Genomic DNA, 17,339 nt, shown 5'->3' with positions numbered 1-17,339 from the left:
GCAAATCTTTCATTTTCCAAGAAAACACCCATAAGATTCCACATAGAAGAAAAAAGGCCAAATCCTTTCCGCAATAAATGCTTTAAAATAAATTGTCATTTTCAGGACAAAGTTAATATTAATATTCTGACATATAAATTGTAATTTAAAAAAAATATTTTTTCAATCAAAAAAAGAAACCATTGATCTCGGAAAAAAAACTTTAATCTTAAAATGGTTCAAGTGCAATTTTTCAAGGAAAATGTTCACATTTTTCCCAAAACAATTCTGAGGTCGTGCAATAAAAGTAAAATAATTTTCCCCCAAAAAAATACATACATTTTCAAGAAAACAGAAAACATTGCCTTCATCCAGCTAATAAACGGTTTTATTAAAACAAAAATATTGCCGCCTCAATATAGGTACAAATATTTGTATTATATTTCTTATAAAGGCAAATCGAATATTAAGCCCAAACTTCCATAAAAGTCCGGCTCCTGCTAGGGAACATCCTTATCCGCTCCATTTTCAGCGCAGCAGCGTTCCAGCTGTTCCGGGCTCGGGAGGAAATCGCGGTGGGCTTTGCGCTCGCGGTCGTTCTCGATGCGGTTGAGGTGGACGAGCAGGTGCAACGCGTAGGCCAGCACCAGAAGCAGGATGAGCGACGTCACCAGACCCATCAGGATGGCCGGCGTCAGGACGGTGGCGCAGTCGCTCACTGGCGAAAACCTGCCCGACGTCACGTTGAAGGCCTGGATCTGAGGAGGGGGGATTATTTTATATTTTCACCCAGTTACAATCACGGATACCGATTTCAAAGATTTGCCTGAAACTTCCAGGGTCCCGCCCTGCGATAGTCTAATACCCGACCGAAGCGAACATTTGCACAGAGGAGGTCGATGACTGGTGAGAAGGGCACCTGGAAGTCGACGAAGGTGAGTGTCCAGCGGCGGGCATCGTCACTGCCGGGCATCAGGAGGGCGCTGTGGCGTTCCAGGCTGCTGACGTGCGAGCAGTGATACGAGGACGAGGACGGCGCGTACACGTCGCTGGCGTTGAACACGGCTTCCTGCGAGGCGTTGTAGACCACCGAGACGCTGTCCACAGAAAACCACCACTGGCCCGACGCCTCGTAGAAGGTGTTGGACAGCTGCAGCCTGGGGAGACAAAGGAAGCGCTCGCTGGCGTGGCCGCTTTAGAGCGCCTCATTGTTGGCCACAAGTGTGCGCAACGTCATGCAGAGAACGACAGAAAAGCAAAGACAAAGGATTTATTTTCTTTTTCTTGACAACCAGCGTGTAGACCGGACCGGGACTTGGGCTGACCTGGCCGCTTTAGAGCGCCTCGTTGTTGGCCACAAGTGTGCGCAACGTCATGCAGAGAACGACGGAAAAGCAAAGACAAAGGATTTTTTTTTTTCTTGACATCCAGCGTGTAAACCGGGACTTGGGCTGAGCGCCTTGTTGTAACGGGCGTGGAAAAGGAATGCTTAAGCGTGAATACTAAGCTACGTTATGTGACAGTTAATGTGTGCTACGTTACATTGAGGTATTAGCGCATGATTGACAGACGAGTCGTTACCTGATGGCGAGGCCTCTCAAATCGTCCACATCGCCAAATCTCATCACCAGCCTGGTGAGGAAACACACACGCACACACACACACACACACGCACAGGTCACACCCAAAATAATAGTGTCATTTATTTGTATTCATTTGTCTCATGAAATAATTTGTCAATTAATTTACTAGAAACAAATATACTAGTTAAAAACAATTTTACATTGAACATTTTTTTTAATGTATTTTATGAAATAATTGGGTAATTTATCCATTGCATACTGTAAGACGAGGTAAATGTCAGTAAAATAAAAATAAAAAAATATATATATGGAATGTTTTATTTAGTTTATTAAATAATTTTTGTTTATGAATTGTTAAAAAAAAAAAAAAAATTGTAAAATAAACAATTGTACATACCGTTTACCTTTTTTTAATTAAACGATTGTTTAATCATATATATTTCAAATAAGAAAAGAAAAAGTATAGATAACATGAAAGATTTGACATATACATTAGAGTTGTTGTATTTATTTTATGAAATAATTGGTTAATTGATTTACTGTAAATGATCAAAGAAAATAATATTTACATATACCTTCTTCTTTTCCTTTGGGCTTGTCCCTTCCGGGGTCGCCACAGCGCGTCCTCCTTTTCCACGTCGGCCTATCTCCTGCTTCTTCTTTTCTAACACCAAACTGCCCTCATGTCTTCCCTCACGACATCCATCAACCTTCTCCTCGCTCTTCCTCTCGCTCTCCATCCTCGTCATCCTCCGACCAACATACTCGCTATTTGCTCCTCTGGACGACAATCACGACTCTCTCTCTGTCTGGGACGCTCAGAACTACTTTTCGTCCGGCTCCTTCCAGAATTTCTCTTTGACCTCTAGGTCGCATCCTACCTGTGGGGCATAGCCGCTAACCACAACACAAGTTCAAGTTTCAGCCTCATCACTCGATCTGATACTCTTTTCACCTCCAAGACATTCTTGGCCAAGTCCTCTTTTCAAATAACCCCGACTCCATTTCTCTTCCCATCTACACCTTGAAAGGCCTGCCCCTTAAACTTCTAGCCTTGCTGCCTTTCCACCTGGTCTCCTGGACACACAATATAGCAACCTTTCTCCTAATCATCATGTCGACCAACTCCCGAGATTTTCCCGTCATAGTCCCGACATTCAAAGTCCCCACATTCAGTTCTCGGCTCTGTGCGTTCCTCCCCTCTCTCGGGCCACGACCCGATCCGGTATGGAATTCTTTGGATGAACTCTGATAGTCGTCCCGTGCGACGCGGTACGTACGTGGCTCTGTCGTGGCGGCACACCGACTGGCTGGTGTCCACGGACTTCGGAGGGGAGAAGGCTCGCTCGGTCAGGTCCACTTGCTTCCGCCTCTCGTAACGCAGCGACAACCTCCTGGCCTGGAACATCACGCACGGCCTCCCGTTGGACAACACCTGATGGGCACATGGGACAGGTAAGGAACGGTACTTAAGGTACGTTAACACGAAGATACTATGAGGTATTTTTACAATTTTAAGATTAGCAAGTCATAAACGAGATTTACAGCGCTGGCAGATCGCTCTGCAAGCGTCTCGCCAGACTCATCTGCTCATCTTCCGGGATCTGTCTCTTTTTATCTGTCTCTCTCACGCTGTCCACAAAGTTTAGGGAATTTCCATCTGTTGTCATAACTTCCCGTCAGAAGGTGTGTGAATGCTCTGCTCAACATACAGCTTTGCCACCTTTAACAGTACAAAATGTGACGACAACTGCTCAAATGTTATATAATATTGCTTCAAGTCATGTTTAAAGCAGTGGCAAAGATGTAATACCTAACAATTCTAAGCTACATTACATGACACTCTAAAGCTATGTTTGCATGTTAATGCTAAGCTACGTTACATGACTCATGGGATGTTAATGCCTGATGCTAAGCTACCTTATGCTAAGCTACCTAGCCAATGTTATATGACTCAATTTATGGGGCGTTTACTGCACATGTTAATGCTAAGCCTCGGGTCGCCTACATAACGTACATAAAGCTATGTTACATACTATTGCTAAGGTACTTTGACATGCTAATGCTAAGCTACGTTACAGGACACACAACACTAAGTTTATGTGTTAATCTCAGGGTACAATACAAGGCACACTAAAGGTTAATGTTAAACAATGTTACACACCACACATTAGGTATGTTTAAATTCCAATGCTAAAGTATGTTACATGATTCACTTCATTTGGTGTTCACTCACTGCCCCACTGGGCCCCGTTGCGAGCGGACAGTAACGCCTAAAGGCGGAAATCAAACCCCTGATCTTGAGCTGCATCGAAAATACTACTCGCGCACTGATTTTGCTTGGCGGAGGTAATCGTTGACACGTTCATTTGTGTCTACGCCACCTTGAGGGGCGGGAAAGGAAGTGCAGCTCCTGGCATCTGGAGTAACTTCCTCCCTTTCGTCACATCGTCCGCTCGGACCATCGGCACTTCATCTGCACAAACCGTTCGGACATTTGGTGCGTTTCGAAAAATATCCTTAAAAGCACAGTGGACACTTCATGAGGCATGCCGGAACTGTATTTATTGATTTGATATAGGAAAACCTCAAACTGTAATGTACTGTGCTGTTCACAAATGTGAAATGTTTGAAAACAAATCATTCTAAAAGTTTCATTGCAAACTATTGTATTTAAACGTTGTATACAACTGAACTGTACTTAAAAATAAATAAATAAATAAAAGGTTTACGTCAGTGTAACATTACGTACAGTTTGAACATTTAATTCAGCGATTCTTTCACGCACCACTAGAGGGAGCCCATGTACCACTTGTGGTACTCGTACCAGACTTTGAGAACCGCGGACGTGGGGCCATATTCTCCGATGTCTTTTCTGGCTGTTCCGCCTGTTATTATTTGACATGCGTCTTTACCGTTACGATGGATGCTGTGTAAATGCGCGGACTCACCACGGACTGGAGACGTAGCAGCACTGTAGAAAAGATACAACGGCATTTTAAGACATTTTCAGCTATGAATGACCTTCTTTAAATAGAAATATCCCACACAACCTCCCCGAAAAACAACCTCTGACTCGTGTGATCTAGTGGGTCAATTCACTGCGGATTGGAGGGATTGCGTGGATTACATAATCATACGAATACACACAGACAGGAGGCCACCAGCCAAGAGGAGATTTTGCGAGGCGTTTTTTTTTTTTTTTTTTTTTTTTTTTTTTTTTTCCCATTTGTGGTCAAAGCAATCATCATAACGCACACGATTTCGCATTCAAGTTATCTTCTGGAAGCAAATCGGATTTATTACTACTCGTCACGAGCTTCTGCACAGCCACTCAGCTGGAATTGATATCGTTTCCTCAAATAGCGGGGCGCCAATACATTTTGTTTCCCGATATTTACTGAGCCAAGGCACAGATTTGCCATGAGAAAAATCTTAGGGCACACCGCCAATCAAAAATGGGCCCAAAAGTATCAAGATCTCGTCTCAGCGTACTCACAAATTGGCTTCAATTGTACCTACTGCCATCTGGTGGAAGTGCATGCAATTGTTTTGCCAGTCACAATACGTCGCCGGCATAGAAAGATGACACACGCATGCAAAAAACACATAATATTTAGCAAATATTAGTCGTACGGTTTAATTTCTTGCTACTCCTTTTCCGAACGGCAACAGCATTTCAGTATGGGATATTTCAATTCAATTCAACTTTCCATTTCTTTCAGGCTGTATAGAAAAGATGGCATTTATTTCTTCGTTTTAACGGTGCTGCTTTTGTGAACCTTGAGTTTTATATGGTGACTTTCGATACAGGTATAATGCTGTTGTGTTTTATTTGAATTAAAAAAAATGGTCAATGTTATTGAGTAAATATGAGGAAACTGGGGAAAGGTCAAGACTAACGTGTGTTTTTTTTCGGGCTCAAGATCACAATTCTCATCATCTTTCGTGCATTCGTTCGCCTTTTTTGAATGGAATCGTTATCCCGCTTGCACTTCCACCGTTGAAGAAGAACATGCAACCTATCCTGCAGGCGCACATCGCAGCAGGACAACGCCACTGGCTCCTTGCCGCGTGGCAAAGCCCAAAAGATGAGATTCGTGCCGGCGCAGGTGTCGCGTGCCCTCGCTTACCTGGCAGCGGGATGGCACGACGACGGCTGAAAAAGGGAAATTGCAGCGACGGCCAGGAGGATGCTGCAGGAGGCTTCTGGAGATTTGGGAGCCATCGCTGTCCTGTGATGCCAGCACACACACGCGCACGCGCACACACACACACAATCCCCCCTAATCTACTTTAATCAGCCCACTCCATGTTTACCCCCCCCTGACAGACTCGGGAAGCAACCAATCGGAGAACAGACGTCACGACAGCAGCGTCTCCGCAGAATTACATTTGCTGCATTTCTGACCCAAAAATATAATACAATCAGTCAAATCAAATAAATCTAATTAAAGCAGTTAAAGAAAATAAAATGTTGTTTTGCTCAGTGTTGAATCTTAGGATGGATATTTAAAAATAAAGGGAATACAGTGCCGTGAAAAAAAAGTAGTGGCTCCCTTCTCAAATTGTTAGGTGTTTGCATAGTTTTAAGATCAGCAATCAAATATAGCCCAAGTGAACTTAAAATGCTGTTTTTAAAATGGTGATTTCATTTCTGAAGAGCAGTGTTCATGCTTCCATCAATCACAGCAAGTCGTCCAGGTCCTGAAGGAGAAAAGCAGCCCGAGACCATCACACTATCCATCTCCGTGTTCCACTGTTCTTTTACTAAAATACTGCGTTCCATTTACGCACACACCTTCCGAAAAGTTCCACTTTCGCCTCATCAGTCTATGGAATATTCTCCTAAAAGTCTTGGGAATTATTCAGATGTTTTTTTTTTTTGCAAAAGTAAGATTAGCCTTTATGTTCTTTTTTGGTCAGCAGTGGGTTTCGCTTTGGAACTCTACCATGGATGCCATTTTTGCCCAGTCTTTTCCTTACTGTTGTCATGAACTGACCTGAACTGAGGCAGGGGAGGCCTGTAGTTCTTTCGAAGTCGTCCTGAGTTCCTCTGTGGCCTCCTGGATGAGTCATTGGCGTTCTATTGGGGCAATCTTTGTAGGCCGGCCACTCCGGGGAAGGTTCACCACTGTTCCATGTTTTCACCATTTGAGGTTAATGGCTCTCCCGATGGCTCGCTGGAATCCGAAATCTTTAGAAATGGCTTCTGTAACCCTTTCCAGACTGATAGATGTCAATTACTTTATTTCTTGACTGTTCTGGAATTTCGTTGGATCGTGTCATTTTGTTGCAGGTTTTTCAGATCTTTTGTTGGGACGGATTCTGTTTAGGTGATTTCTTGATTGAACGGGTCTGGAGGTTACTTTTTCCACACAGGCTCAGGTAACTGAATAGTTTTTTCCCCCCTTCATAAATGAAATCCCCGTTTAAAAACAGCATTTTAAGTTCACTTGGGTTATTTTTGTCTGATAATTACATTTGCTTGATGATCTTAATTGTTAAAGTGGGGAAATTATGCAAAAATATTGGAATTTGAGAAGGGGCCAGTACTTTTTCAAGGCACTGTATATTAGACGTGATGGGGGCAATCCAGCTCTGTACCTTTTTCCCCGCTTTAATTTTATTAATCAAAATCTAGCATTACAATTCAAACGTTGAAATATCCAAATGTAACAAGTGATCAATCACCGAACATCTACAGAACAGTACACATAACAACATAAAACTAAAACAAACAAAGTGAGCATTTCAAGCAGGCGTTGTGCGCGGTCGCGTGTCCCGGGGTCCTGAGAGTGGCCAGTTTGCCGCGGTGCATCTTGGGTCTTTCCTTTCCATCCCAGACGCGCTCCTGCAATCATGGGTACGCCGAAAACGTTCGCCTTTTTCACCCACCAATCTTTGCCACTTTGTCCATTTACGCGCTACACGAACACCTTATGTGCCGTTCGCGATATTTTGTACGTGGGGGAAAAAAACGTGTTAACGTGGCATGAAAACGGAACAATTTCCTCGTCGGCAACGTGCGGCGGCCATAACGCGGCCGCTCGGCTAGTTAGCACCTTAGCTTAGCACGGCTAGCTCAAATAAACACTGTCAAAATGCGACACATGAGACGAATTGTCATGCTTAAACTGATAGTATGTCCCTTAAGTCTTATTGTTGATGTCCAAGCTTAATGGTGACGTGTGGTTGTTGGTCGCCATGCGATTACACTGACAGTCGCTTTTCTAACGTTTAGACTGTTTCCTGTATTTTAAAGCAAAAGTAATTAGATGTTGTATACTTGGTGTGAATCGCGGTCACGTGTATTATTTATCGTTTTATTGCGATGCGATTTATGACAAACACGCTGTAAGTTACTCCTTAAATAGTCGTCTGTTGTGCAATTGTAGGCGTAGAGTTTAAAGTACATAAATGGAAATTGGGAAGAATACAAATCCTGGAACCTAGTTTTTGCATTAAAAATTGATTTTTTTTTGCTTTTTATTAAAAGCTGAAACATGTTTCTGGAGTATGTATATAAAAAAAAAAAAAAGTCAAAACTCAGGAAAAAGTGGAACGTAAAACCATGAATTGCGTCGAATAAACGTGTATCCACATTTTTTTCCAGTTTATCTCGTTTTTTTTTTTTTGTGGGGGAGATGCATACTTTTTATGCGTTGTAATATATTTTTGTGAGTATTTTTTCTGGATCAAAACTCAATTTACATAGTTGTTGATTTTCTTAACCCAAGTCGCAAATTAGTTCTTTGTCACAATTAGGAGATTCATAGTACCATTTAAGTTAAAGACTCAGAAATAAATACTTATAAAAAGGTTATGTTTCAAAAAGGCATGTGAAATATCTACTTTTTCTTTTTATCAAAACATTTAGTTTGGGTAAAGATGATTGAAAACAAACCAAGCAAGTCATTTTAATTAATTTAGCGCTTTTCAAGCATGAATTTGGAGTTAAATGTATGAATTCAGAGTCACGGTTTCCCCATTGTACAGTAACGAGAAGCCACGTGTGGTCATGATCTTCAGTAGATTGCTTTTATTTGGTCCTGTGTAACCTAAATGGCGTGTGACCTCCTTCCCTGCAGGAAAGTGTCGTGGTCTGCGCACAGCCAGGAAGCTCCGCAATCACCGCCGTGAGCAGAAATGGCACGACAAGCAGTACAAGAAGGCCCACCTGGGCACCGCCCTCAAGGCCAACCCCTTCGGGGGGGCTTCTCACGCCAAAGGCATCGTGCTCGAGAAAGTGTACGTACAAAAAAAAAATACATACAGCGAACATATAAACTAGATCCACCCACAATGGGTGAAAATCTGTGATATGGAGAGAGCGTATTTATTTTTTCGGATGGGGTGGGCAGTGCCAGTAAGGAGGTTTCTGCGAATAACTGGATAGGTTCCCCAAAAATTCACAACTCGTGGAATTCACGAATGGCGAAGATGGGTGGGTCCGCCGTGGCTGATGTAGTTGCGAGGCGTGTACTTAGCGATTGTGCGTGTGCGCAGCGGTGTGGAGGCTAAGCAGCCCAACTCGGCCATCAGGAAGTGCGTGAGGGTCCAGCTCATCAAGAACGGCAAGAAGATCACCGCCTTCGTCCCCAACGACGGCTGCCTCAACTTCATCGAGGTGATTCGTCGTCACTGCAGATTCTGTTTTTTTTAAGTCTCGTCTTCTAATTTCTCCGGCGTCGGCCATTCCCCCTCAGGAGAACGACGAGGTCCTGGTGGCAGGTTTCGGTCGTAAGGGACACGCCGTGGGAGACATCCCCGGAGTTCGCTTCAAGGTGGTCAAAGTGGCCAACGTATCTCTACTGGCGCTCTACAAAGGCAAGAAGGAGAGACCCAGGTCATAAAAGTGGCCCCTGGCAAACCAAATAAATGCTTTCACTTCACATTTTCACGTCTGCTGGGTTTTTCTTTCTTTCGAAGACTTTTCATTTTCCATACAAAAAAAACTGAGAAAACATGTCACGTAACATGCCTTCGACAAAAAAAAAAAGAAACTGAGAAATTTAAAAAAATGAAGTGTTAGAGGTGTCACCTCTGAAGTTGCGTGTCCAACAGGAAAAAGCAATTTGAGTGTTTTTCAGATGTTAAAAAAATGGATGCATTTATCTGAAACAGTTTGACTATAGCCCATGTTTGAAGATTAATATACACTATGTTATTTTTCACTAGTGTTTTGGGATATAAATACCAATGGAGATGCATCTTGATGTGAAACTTTGCAAATAAAAATTGTGGGGGTTTGGATACAATTTTTCAAAACTCAAGTTGGAAAAGCATATTTTCTTAAACATTTTGGATGTTGGGTTTTTTTAGAATCCTAAATAGACTTGATTTTCCTGTTGAAAAAAACAAAAATGGTTTGCAGCCAAGTGTCCAAATCCAATCCGGCTTTTATTTTTAGACATTTGACCAAAGTGCTGTAGATGACAGCGAGGTTTAGAATGAATGCTACAGAAAAATGTGCCGCAAAGCCCCGTAGGATCAGCATGTTTCACACGTCATTGCTTGTCAAATAACAAACATCCAAATATTGACTTTACTGCAGCAATTTTAGAACATTAACTCAAATATCGAATATGGGTATTACTGTACTACATGCTTGGTTACCAAACAGAAAGGTACAGATAAAAAGAAATAAATACAAAAAAGTTCAAATGTTGCAATTCTTAGTGCGCTTCAAGGCTCAAAGCGCATAACTTGAAGAAGACAAAGTAAGGTGAAGAATGAAGAATTTTCCAATCTGGAGTTGACCTGTTTGTACTTGGGAGTAATGTGACCGGTGTGGTGCTCACTTAAATATAGTAACAGATGGCACACACACCCTCATGGCAAAACAACAACACGCCGCTAACATGGCCACACCGAAGCTGTCATTTCGTTTTCTCGAGATAAAAGTGTAGGACAAGATTAGGAAGAGCCAAGCTGCCGCGAAGAAACATCTCAGCTATTTTCACCAAGCAGACAACGACAGGCAATCAAAAGGTGACAATACGGTGTAATATCCATTTTCATGTTTAGATGAACACAATTGGTTTGCTTAACCAGCTGCAAAACAAGATTTTCAATATTTTCCATGAAAAAATTGAAAATGTGAGTGACTTTGGTCTGAAAGATTTTTTCAGATACTGTATGTATATATATAAAATAAAAATTGGACATGTTTTTATGGCTTAAAAAAAAGTATTTGCTGTTTTTTAGATTCAAAACTAATTTGGAGAATATTTTAGCTGAACCACATTTTCCCCCCCCCATAAAATGTATATACTTGTTTTTTTCCATCCAAATTACAAATGTTTTGTCCAGTAAAATAATTGAAGGAAATTACAAAATTTGGAGTTAAAGTACTTGCTTCTTTTTGTCCCCCCCCCAAAAAACTAAAACAAAACAAAAATCCATTCATAGAATGAAAAAAAGAAGATTTTTTTTTTTGGTATCCAGTTTCTGCAAATGTCAATTTTCAAATCAACAAATTTCTATCCAGATTTTCAAACATGGCGACTGTGTCTCTTAGCATGGAATTCCAAGCATTCGTGACGAAGGATGAGGAGGTGGAGGATGAAGACGACGCAGCCGTGCAGTATATGATCCAACAAAGCCTGCTGGACGCCAACAAACACAAGCAAGTCTGCACAAGCGCCACGACAACACACAGGTTGCTTGTAACCATCCTCATTGGCAATACCCAACTATCAACATTATGCCAATCGTCGTTAAATCCGATTATTTTTCAGCTCTGAGGGCGCAGACAGTGTCTCCATTTTCACCGCAATAAGGCAAGGTGAGGCGATAGCAAATACGAGCAACTGTATCACGATACGGCTTGACACTGTCATCGATATGTTGGCCAAAAGACACGAGCTAGGAAGAAAAAGAAATTGCGACAACATGGACATTCGGATGACGTAATACAGTAGGTCACATGATACATCAGAATATCGATATTTTGCCTCGGCTTGCCCGCAACTCCCGTGACGTTTGTCCAACGATATTGACTGTATCGCGATACGGCGATTGCGCTACGATCGGCACATTTGACTAAACCCAGGTACCATATCAATATTTTGTCATCGATTTCCCACTCAGTCTACTAGCACGCTCCTTTTCCAGTGATATCAGTTGTGTCACGATACAGCAGTGGCTACATAATCGACATATTTGATGAAACCCACATACGATGCACGAGGCTCGTGATATTTCGTCGTAGGTCACGGAGGAACCCCGGATACGATATCATCAGAGTACGATCAAAAGTATCGCGATACGGTATCGAACCAGTCGTATCCATGCTTTGTGTACAAGTAAGAAAGCGATACGGTTTGGATTATCACTCAGGCCGTGAGAAGCTGGTGGAGGATCTGAGCGTCAACCACAAAGAGGTTTTCTTCCAAACGGACAGCCGAGGATGGACGGCTCTCCACGAGGCTTCGGCCCAGAGCAACCAAACCACGCTGGAGCTCACTTACGCAGGTCCGTATCAGACCCGTATCGGGACCGCTCCCGTTTCCCCCCGCTCGCCTCATACGAAACTTCCTCCAGCTTCGGGCGACGAGGCGCTGGAGCGTCGGACGGCGCGAGGCGAGACGCCGCTCTTCCTGGCCGTGGAGCGAGGCCTCCTGGACAACGCCGACTTCCTGCTTAGATGCGGCGCCCTGCCCGACGCGCAGAACCAGGACCAGGACTCGCCGCTGCTCGTCGGTGGGTTTTTGTACTCCTCTTGAGTGTTTAAAAAAAGAATCATCAAAAGTGGAAAACTCAATTTCTGCGACGGCAGCGGTGCGTGGCGGTTGCGGCTGCTGCTTCGGAGGGGGGCGGCCGTAGACCGGGCGGGCCGCCACGACCGGCGGCCGCTCCACGAGGCCTCGCGGCTGGGCCGCGCCGAGCTGGCGCGCCTGCTGCTGGAGGCCGGGGCGGCGCCCGACGCCCGCAGCCGCTTCGGACTCACGCCGCTGGCTCTGGCCGCGCAGGCGGGGCACCCGGAGGTGGCCGAGGTCCTCCTCCGGGAAGGTGAGAACAAACGCACCGAAGGACATGGAAGACCGACGCAAGTACACTGACAATACTGCATCGCACTACTATCATTACTACTACCACTACTAATACTACTACGAATACTACTACTTTTAGTACTAGCAATAATAACTAGTACCATAACTACTACTACCACTTCTGTTATAACTGTTGCCAGTAATCACAACTTCTTTTACTATAACTACTACTCCTACTAACCACCACTACTATTAAAACTACAACGAACTACTACTGCTGCTGATAACTACTACAACAACTCATAATAACTAATACTATTACCACTTGAGCTACTAATGACTACCACTACTATTAATAACTACCACTACTAATACTATTACGTACTACTTCTACCACCACCACTACTAATAGTACAAGTTTTTGGGTAACTAATACTATTACTACTACTAGTACTAAGAAACACTACTGCTAATAACTGTTACGAGTACTACTAATGATAAGTACCACCACCACTAACAATAATTATAACCAGTACTAATACTACTAACAATGAAAACTACTACCACTCAACAACTACTACCCCTGCTACTATTACTACTACAGTACCACTGATGACCCCAGTAATACTACTATCAGCTACCTTTAATATGAATAACTGCTCATAACTACAACTACTACCACCGCTACTAATACTCACTCCGTTTTTTGTTGATGTCATACTATTAGCACTAGCGCCACTAATAATTACTCCTACTGCCATGACTACACATCACAATAACTCCGACCGCGACTAGTCGGTATTACGATCACCATCAGTATCATGACGACGATTCGCAGCAGTCGGACCGAGCGAGCATTTGATTGTCGGTGCTGCGGCAGGAGCGGACGCGCTGTCGCAGGCTCAGGACGAGGCGTCCGTGCTGTACGAGTCGTGCGCCAGCGGCGACGCGTCGCTGGTGGCGCTGCTCCTGGAACACGGCGCCGACGCCAACGTGGCCAAGCAGAGCGGGCACCTGCCCGTACACCGCGCCGCACACAGGGGGCACCTGCGGTAAGACTGACACAGCGCACGTCACACCTGCAGTGCGCAGGTTATGGCGAGCGCTATTCGAGCTGCTTTCCTTCCAATATACTGTAGCAACGATCGCGCAATTGCCGGATGATTAATTATACTGTCGGTATCATTGCGAGCACACCCGACGATATTTTCCATTATCGGCGTATCGTGATAGCATCGTGCCTGACTTTTCGTCCACTGCTGTATATCAACCACCGCTGTATCGTGATACCGCGCGATGCGGAGTGTGTGTCGGTGTGTCCGTTTGTGCAGAGCTCTGACGCTGCTGATTCCAGTCACTTCCACGGAAGACATTTACAACAGCGGAATGAGTCCGTTACATTGCGCGGCTGCTGGGGGACACACACACTGCATCCAGGTGTGTGCGAGCGAGCAATTGTGTGCGTGTGCACCTGTTGACCGCGTTTGCGGCAGGCGTTGCTGGAGGCGGGTTTCGACCCCAACTACATGCTGCACCCGTGCGTGCGTCGCGGCTATGACGACGAGAGGAAGTCGGCGCTCTTCTTCGCCGTGTCCAACAACGACCTGCCGTCAGTGCGCCTCCTGCTGGAGGCCGGCGCCATGACCAACCAGGACCCCGTCAAGTGTCTGCAGGTATCAAAAAGGGCAAGGGCGGGACAACAAAGTACATGGAGTGACAGCTTTCGAGATTGAAAATTATTTTGCTGATATGCCTTCATGCGATGACCTAATGACCCATAAATATTTTTGGGGTCAAATCTGACCCTGAACAGGGTCGAAAAACAAACAAACAAAAAAAAAAACCTGTCCAATCAGGTAAATGGAGTAATACCTCAAATTCCAGCCCATGATGAAAACTTTCCAGATCTGTTATTATTTTGTCAATATACCTTTGGGTGATAATGACCTCCAAAAATTTATTTTTTTTTTTTTTGGGGGGGGGGTGTCGGTCAAATTCGACCTGGGACAGGGTTAAAAAAAAGAAAAAATAATTCCACATGCTTTGACCTATAACAGATTTAAAAAATATATATGTTAAATAAGGGATACAGAGTCATACCCCAAATTAAAGCTCATGATGAGAGTTTCTAGATCAATAGATGTCATAGTTGACTAGTAACGGGTTCACAAATCGGATTACAGCTAATTACATGCAGTGATACCTCAAGTTAAAGGGCATGATGAGAGCTTTCCAGATCTTTTATTGTTTTGTGGCTATACACTCATGTGATGCAGGAATGACCCAAAATTCAGTTTTTCGTATCATAGTTGATTAGTAACGGATTCACAAATCGGATTACAGCAAAGTACATGCAGTGATACCTCAAATTAAAGGCCATGATGAGAGCTTTCCAGACCTTTTATTGTTTTGTGACTATACACTCATGTGGTGCAGGAATGACCCAAAATTCAGTTTTTCGTATCATAGTTGATTAGTAACGGGTTCACAAATCGGATTACAGCAAAGTACATGCAGTGATACCTCAAATTAAAGGCCATGATGAGAGCTTTCCAGACCTTTTATTGTTTTGTGACTATACACTCATGTGATGCAGGAATGACCCAAAATTCAGTTTTTCGTATCATAGTTGATTAGTAACGGGTTCACAAATCGGATTACTGCAACGTACATGCAGTGATACCTCAAATTAAAGGCTATAATGAGCACTTTCCAGACATTTTTTTTCTTAAATTTACATCTATTGTTAATGTGTGTCTTGTCTTTTCAGGTGGCTCTGCGTTTCGGCAACTACGAGTTGATCCGAACGTTGCTGCGATACGGCGCCAACGTCAACTTTTACTCCAGAATCAACACCACGCATTTCCCGTCGGCCCTGCAGTACGCGCTCAATGACGAGGTGCGGCGACTCGCGTCTTCGCTTTGGAGGCGGCGGCGACGGGATGAGACTGTGACGTGCGTGATGTGTGTGTCAGGTGGTTGTGAGGATGCTGTGTAGCTATGGTTACCACGTGGAGCGTTGTTTCGACTGTCCCTATGGCAACGGATCGCACGTTCCCGAGGATTATGAAGGCTGGACCAACACTGTCATCAAAGACACCATGGTAGGTAGCTGACTGACACACACACACACACACACTTGTACATGTAAACGTAGCTAAAACTGCACGCGTGTGCGTCAGTTCTGCGAGGTGATCACGGTGTCGTGGCTCAAGCACCTGTCTGGCCACGTGGTCCGGGTTCTGCTGGACTACGTGGATCACGTGACCCTGTGCAGCAAACTCAAGGCGGCAGTCATGGAGCAGCAGCAGTGGGGCGACATCTGCAGGCTGCAAGGTGAACTACAACAAACAACGCCCAGATCACACTGTTGCGTACACTTAGGATCATAAATTACACGTTATTAAAAAGTATTATATATTAAACTGTAATTTAATCAATAATGATACAAGTATGAATGTTATAAAACTAAGTGTTTTTTTAATTTTCTGTTAATTTGTAAAATAAATGTAATTATATAATTTTTAATGTGTCTTTGAATGAGTTTCCCTTACGATAGTTCGCTAATTACTATTATTATCATTACCATTATTATTATCATCACATCCTACTTATTCTGTATTACAAATGCCAAATATGTAAAATTATTGGAAAATAGAAGTTTTTAAAGGATTTGGATTGCGCTTCTCACACTTTTGGGTGTTAATGACATGCATAAAATGAATTCCCATGCATTTCAATAAGTGCCCCTGAGAATTCTAAGTATAATTTTATAAATTACTACTATTGCTTTTTATTATAATTATTTCACCTTACAATTTATATGGCTCAATGTTGGACATAAAAAGTCTTGTGTATTGTACTTCACTCATTTTCTGATGTGAAAATTAATTCACATCAATTGAATTATATACCTATGATATATCTCATTCATTTCCATATATTCCAATTATTTCAATTTGTAACAAAAACTCATTAACTGCCAGCCTTCCCAGTTAACATGGATATTTGACTTGTAAAACCGTCAATGGCAGTGAATGTGTTTCAGAACTGTTCAGCGCTACCATGCAATTTGTGTGAGTGTGCGGGCATGTGTACCTAATGCAGTGGTGAACCGTGTGCTCGGCCCTCAGAAAACGCCCGCTGCCTGCAGCATCTGTGCCGCCTGCGCATCCGCAGCTGCCTGGGCCGCCTGCGCCTGCGCTCGCCCACCTTCATGAGCTTCCTGCCGCTGGCGCCACCGCTCAAGGACTACGTCCTGTACCGCGAGTACGACCTGCACGGACAACTGAAGAATGCGCACACGTGATTCATCCTTTTTACCTCTTTGCTACAAAACACATGTGGAGTCACGCGGCTAATTAAAGGCCTTGATTAGGGCTTTCCAGATATGTAATTATATCAATAACCCTGCATGTGATGAGGTAATGACCAAAAATATGTTTTTGTCAAATTTGACTAGTAACCAGCTCAAACAAAATCAATTTACAAAAAAGTACAGAGAGTAATACCTCAAATCAAATGTCATATAGAGAGGGCTTTCCACATTTGTAATTATTTTGTAAACATCCTCATATCCATATCAATTCCAATAGCTGCAATTATGTTGCCAATAAATCACCATAGGATGAAGGACAAAAACTTTTGTTTTTCCTAACCTGACTTATTGGAAAGAAAAACGCTCATCTCTAATGCCATATATGACAGCCCAATGTACATCCCAACACAGACATGGCATTGACCTTTACTATAAGAAGGGGGGGGGGATAATTACAAAAAA

General features: G+C 43.4%; 3 protein-coding genes across 7 annotated transcripts; 2 read left to right on the top strand and 1 right to left on the bottom strand.

Moving 5' to 3' along the window:
* Window positions 1-188: 188 nt before the first annotated feature.
* On the bottom strand, window positions 189-6,002 carry atp6ap1la (ATPase H+ transporting accessory protein 1 like a). 5 transcript variants are annotated; one of them, XM_061783824.1, is made up of 7 exons: window positions 5,696-6,002; window positions 4,514-4,536; window positions 3,947-4,038; window positions 2,843-2,997; window positions 1,561-1,611; window positions 899-1,136; window positions 189-737 (listed from the first exon to the last, which is right to left on the bottom strand). In XM_061783824.1, exons 1-7 carry the CDS (start codon window positions 5,788-5,790, stop codon window positions 480-482), a joined length of 912 nt encoding a protein of 303 aa, XP_061639808.1. In that variant the 5' UTR covers window positions 5,791-6,002; the 3' UTR covers window positions 189-479. The 5 variants fall into 5 exon arrangements, with proteins under 5 accessions (XP_061639808.1, XP_061639810.1, XP_061639811.1 ...); XM_061783826.1 differs by having other exon boundaries at window positions 4,351-5,835; XM_061783827.1 differs by lacking the exon at window positions 3,947-4,038 and having other exon boundaries at window positions 4,351-4,536; window positions 5,696-5,825.
* Window positions 6,003-7,299: 1,297 nt separating this feature from the next.
* On the top strand, window positions 7,300-9,457 carry rps23 (ribosomal protein S23). Its single transcript, XM_061783830.1, has 4 exons — window positions 7,300-7,428; window positions 8,654-8,813; window positions 9,072-9,192; window positions 9,272-9,457. The coding sequence occupies exons 1-4, from the start codon at window positions 7,425-7,427 to the stop codon at window positions 9,416-9,418; spliced, it is 432 nt and encodes a 143-aa protein (XP_061639814.1). The 5' UTR covers window positions 7,300-7,424; the 3' UTR covers window positions 9,419-9,457.
* A 917-nt stretch (window positions 9,458-10,374) lies between these two features.
* On the top strand, window positions 10,375-17,190 carry LOC133483135 (dynein axonemal heavy chain 12-like). The gene is given in 12 exon segments (XM_061783818.1): window positions 10,375-10,556; window positions 11,056-11,193; window positions 11,306-11,352; window positions 11,907-12,041; window positions 12,111-12,578; window positions 13,440-13,611; window positions 13,891-13,996; window positions 14,053-14,232; window positions 15,330-15,458; window positions 15,535-15,663; window positions 15,742-15,895; window positions 16,693-17,190. Coding segments are annotated over 11 exon segments (1,824 nt in total). The 5' UTR covers window positions 10,375-10,556; window positions 11,056-11,065; the 3' UTR covers window positions 16,869-17,190.
* The last annotated feature ends 149 nt before the right edge of the window (window positions 17,191-17,339 follow it).

Source organism: Phyllopteryx taeniolatus, chromosome 9, assembly GCF_024500385.1.
Source record: "Phyllopteryx taeniolatus isolate TA_2022b chromosome 9, UOR_Ptae_1.2, whole genome shotgun sequence".
In the NCBI taxonomy this organism is placed as follows: Eukaryota; Metazoa; Chordata; class Actinopteri; order Syngnathiformes; family Syngnathidae; genus Phyllopteryx; species Phyllopteryx taeniolatus.
Note: the sequence above shows the minus strand (reverse complement) of the source record. Positions and strands in the feature narration are given on the sequence as shown.

Bases quoted from the DNA above. Each gene is read 5' to 3' on its own strand.
- atp6ap1la (XM_061783824.1), bottom strand. From the start codon at position 5,790: ATGGCTCCCAAATCTCCAGAAGCCTCCTGCAGCATCCTCCTGGCCGTC. The intron at 1,612-2,842 runs GTACGTACCGCG...TTTCCTCACCAG, and splicing joins TGCCGCCACGACAGAGCCAC to GCTGGTGATGAGATTTGGCG. The intron at 738-898 runs GTGCCCTTCTCA...CCCCCTCCTCAG, and splicing joins TCACCTTCGTCGACTTCCAG to ATCCAGGCCTTCAACGTGAC.
- rps23 (XM_061783830.1), top strand. The intron at 8,814-9,071 runs GTACGTACAAAA...GCGTGTGCGCAG, and splicing joins GGCATCGTGCTCGAGAAAGT to CGGTGTGGAGGCTAAGCAGC. The intron at 9,193-9,271 runs GTGATTCGTCGT...ATTCCCCCTCAG, and splicing joins GCTGCCTCAACTTCATCGAG to GAGAACGACGAGGTCCTGGT.